The 2,713-nt window shown below is 33.4% G+C and overlaps 1 protein-coding gene across 1 annotated transcript; it reads left to right on the top strand.

The window, feature by feature from the left end:
- Positions 1 to 647: 647 nt before the first annotated feature.
- Positions 648 to 1,934, top strand: LOC145276592 (chemotactile receptor for terpenes 1-like). The gene has a single exon (XM_080127789.1). It carries the CDS (start codon positions 648 to 650, stop codon positions 1,932 to 1,934), a length of 1,287 nt encoding a protein of 428 aa, XP_079983915.1.
- The last annotated feature ends 779 nt before the right edge of the window (positions 1,935 to 2,713 follow it).

Here is a 2,713-nt window from a genome sequence, read left to right as displayed (position 1 = left end):
TCTAATTATTAATACAATATTCATATCCACTCACAGGAGTCTACGCAAGTTGTTTCTCTTGCGCAAAATATACATCTCTTATTTTACATTATTATGATAGGAGACAGATCTCGTAATTAAAATGTTAGATTTCTCAAGAATGCACATCATATTCTCAAAGTTTATTATATTTTTATGTATCTCTCTCTATATATATTGAGAGAGAGCAAACAAGAAATAATAATAAATTAGTTTAAAAAACTAATTTTGGCATATTGCCAGTAGCATAGACAAGTAATATCATTGTTTTTTTTTCATTTACAGTGGTAACACCTTGTATAAATGCTATGGTAAAACAATAATTAGTATTTTATATGTATTTACAAAATCTTATTTACCTCAGAAAAGGCGCAGATTACATAAAAAATAAATAAATAAATTATTATTATTATTATTATTATTATTATTATTATTAAAACAAAAACTTCTATAATATTCTATTCCATATTTTATAAAAAAGGAGACGTTTTCACACATATAATTATGTTTGATTTAGTGTTTAAAAGTGATTTTTCTCAGAAAAAAATACTTTTAAGCTTTTAATGTTGCCTTTAATGCGAAAATAAAAGGTGATCAATAAACAGATTGATTAATATTACGGAACCAAAATGACATTTTTATTAAATGAACAAAACCCGATTGTCTACATCTTTATTGCTCAAGTCACATTATTTACTTTTGTAACCGGACAAAACCCCGAAACCGAAATTCGCCTCCGAAGAGACCTTTTCTCAAAACACAACAACCATATTCGACCTGTAGCAAACATCAGTCACCCAGTTGAAATATTTGCTGAATTGCAGCTTTACGCTCTCAATAGCTTCGACACGATCAACGGAATTCTAATAACACAATGCTCTTTGGAACTCGTTTGGTACGACCAGTTTTTGTTTTGGAACCCGACAGAATATGACAACATTTCGATGATTTATGTGTCTTCGGAGGAAATATGGCGACCAATTGTAATCGTTTGTAATGCAGTAGTTGCCCAGTCCATAGGCAGAGAAATAAGTTATGTGGTATTACACAATGACGGGCGCGTAGTACTGTGGTATCAAGAGATACTACGTACCTTTTGCACGATCGATGCACATGGCTATCCGTTCGACAAACAACTCTGTCACATCCTCATTTGTGTAGCCATTCACAAGGCAGATCATTCGGTAATCAAGCAGTTGCGTTATCGTAAGGCATCTTTCTTCAAGAATTACCAATGGGATGTTGATATGGAAGGTATAGGAGAGTCAGAAGATAATTCAGGTCGAAGTTTGACAAGGGCGAAGATTTTGCTCAGTCGAAGAATTAAGATCAACACGCTCGCCATGATGGTGCCGTCGGGAATCTTCACCGTTGTAAGCATCTTTGTGTTCTTATTGCCGGCTGAGTCTGGGGAGAAAGTCTCGCTGTCAACGACACTCTTTCTTTCTATCATCGTGTATCTCGTCGAAATCGACAAGATGACTCCAAAGAATTCCGAATCCATGCCTCTACTAACGCTCTATCTGTTGACTTTGGCGACTTTGAGCGGGTTTAATACCATCGGTACGATCATTGAGTGCAGGGTTTACATCATGCAGGAAAGAAAATCGAATAAGGAAACACGTCCTGTTCCCAATGATGAGAAAGTAACAGTCCTAACTCGAAAAACCAAAACCGACACGGAACAAGCTCCTTCAATATGGAATTGTGACAGCAAGGTTTGTGGTGAGTCTATAAAGATTAATCAAACTAGAATTTTAGCTGAAGAAACACAACCGGAATTTGATGCCACTGATAAATACCGCAGACCAAGATACCAAAAACTGAGTAGGATTTTCTTTGGTGTCAGCGTGACGTACATTATTACATCAATCATTGTAATATGCATAACTAGTACATTTCTAACGGAATATTAATCTCATACTGTGCTATTATGTGTCAATTTATCGTCTCCTATTAATTGACAATTTAATATGCATTCAGACTGCTGAATAAAAAACAAATATCATACAAAAATAATAACATTGATGTTGTAGTTACTGATCTCTGTATAAACATTTCTACAACTGTTTCCTCGTCGTGTAATCAGTTAATTTTTCTCAACTGATAAACCCACAATGTTTAAAAGAAAGTTATTTAAAAAGAAAGACAGTTATATAAAACAGGAAACTGACGCATATGAAGATGGTAAAAACGTCATATAGATAAATTTATAGTTCACTTCGCTACATTTAATTACGCTGTGCGCATCTGCATTCCATTAGGCAAAACACACCGGACAAATATTTTGCCCTTAAAATCTCGCCGACAGAGAGCACGCAACTCTTCACCAATTAATCACGTAATTTGCAACTTCCGTTACGTGTGACATTTAAAAGTGTAACTTGAATGTTACTCTTTAAATACGGCCCTCATTATGAAACAATATATGTGGACCTTGTTCGCATGATTATGTTTCAATATTTACATGAAATAATTGACTTTGCGATCACGATTTATTCCGGATTGCTTTATTATTTTTTTCCTACAAACCAGACGTTTTTGTGCTTATTCTGCATTTCAATATTATATCAATGTCAGTATTTTCAGGATTATTATGTTTTTTTTTGCAAAAATGAAACCTGAAGTTTTTAATAACTATGATTCACACTATATACATATAATATATATATATATATATATATATATATATATA

Source organism: Euprymna scolopes, chromosome 5 (assembly GCF_053919585.1).
Source record: "Euprymna scolopes isolate OS-2025 chromosome 5, ASM5391958v1, whole genome shotgun sequence".
Classification (NCBI taxonomy): Eukaryota; Metazoa; Mollusca; class Cephalopoda; order Sepiida; family Sepiolidae; genus Euprymna; species Euprymna scolopes.
This window is presented reverse-complemented; position numbering and strand designations above follow the sequence as displayed.

Excerpts from the sequence above, each read along its gene's own strand:
- LOC145276592 (XM_080127789.1), top strand. The coding sequence starts at position 648 with ATGACATTTTTATTAAATGAACAAAACCCGATTGTCTACATCTTTATT.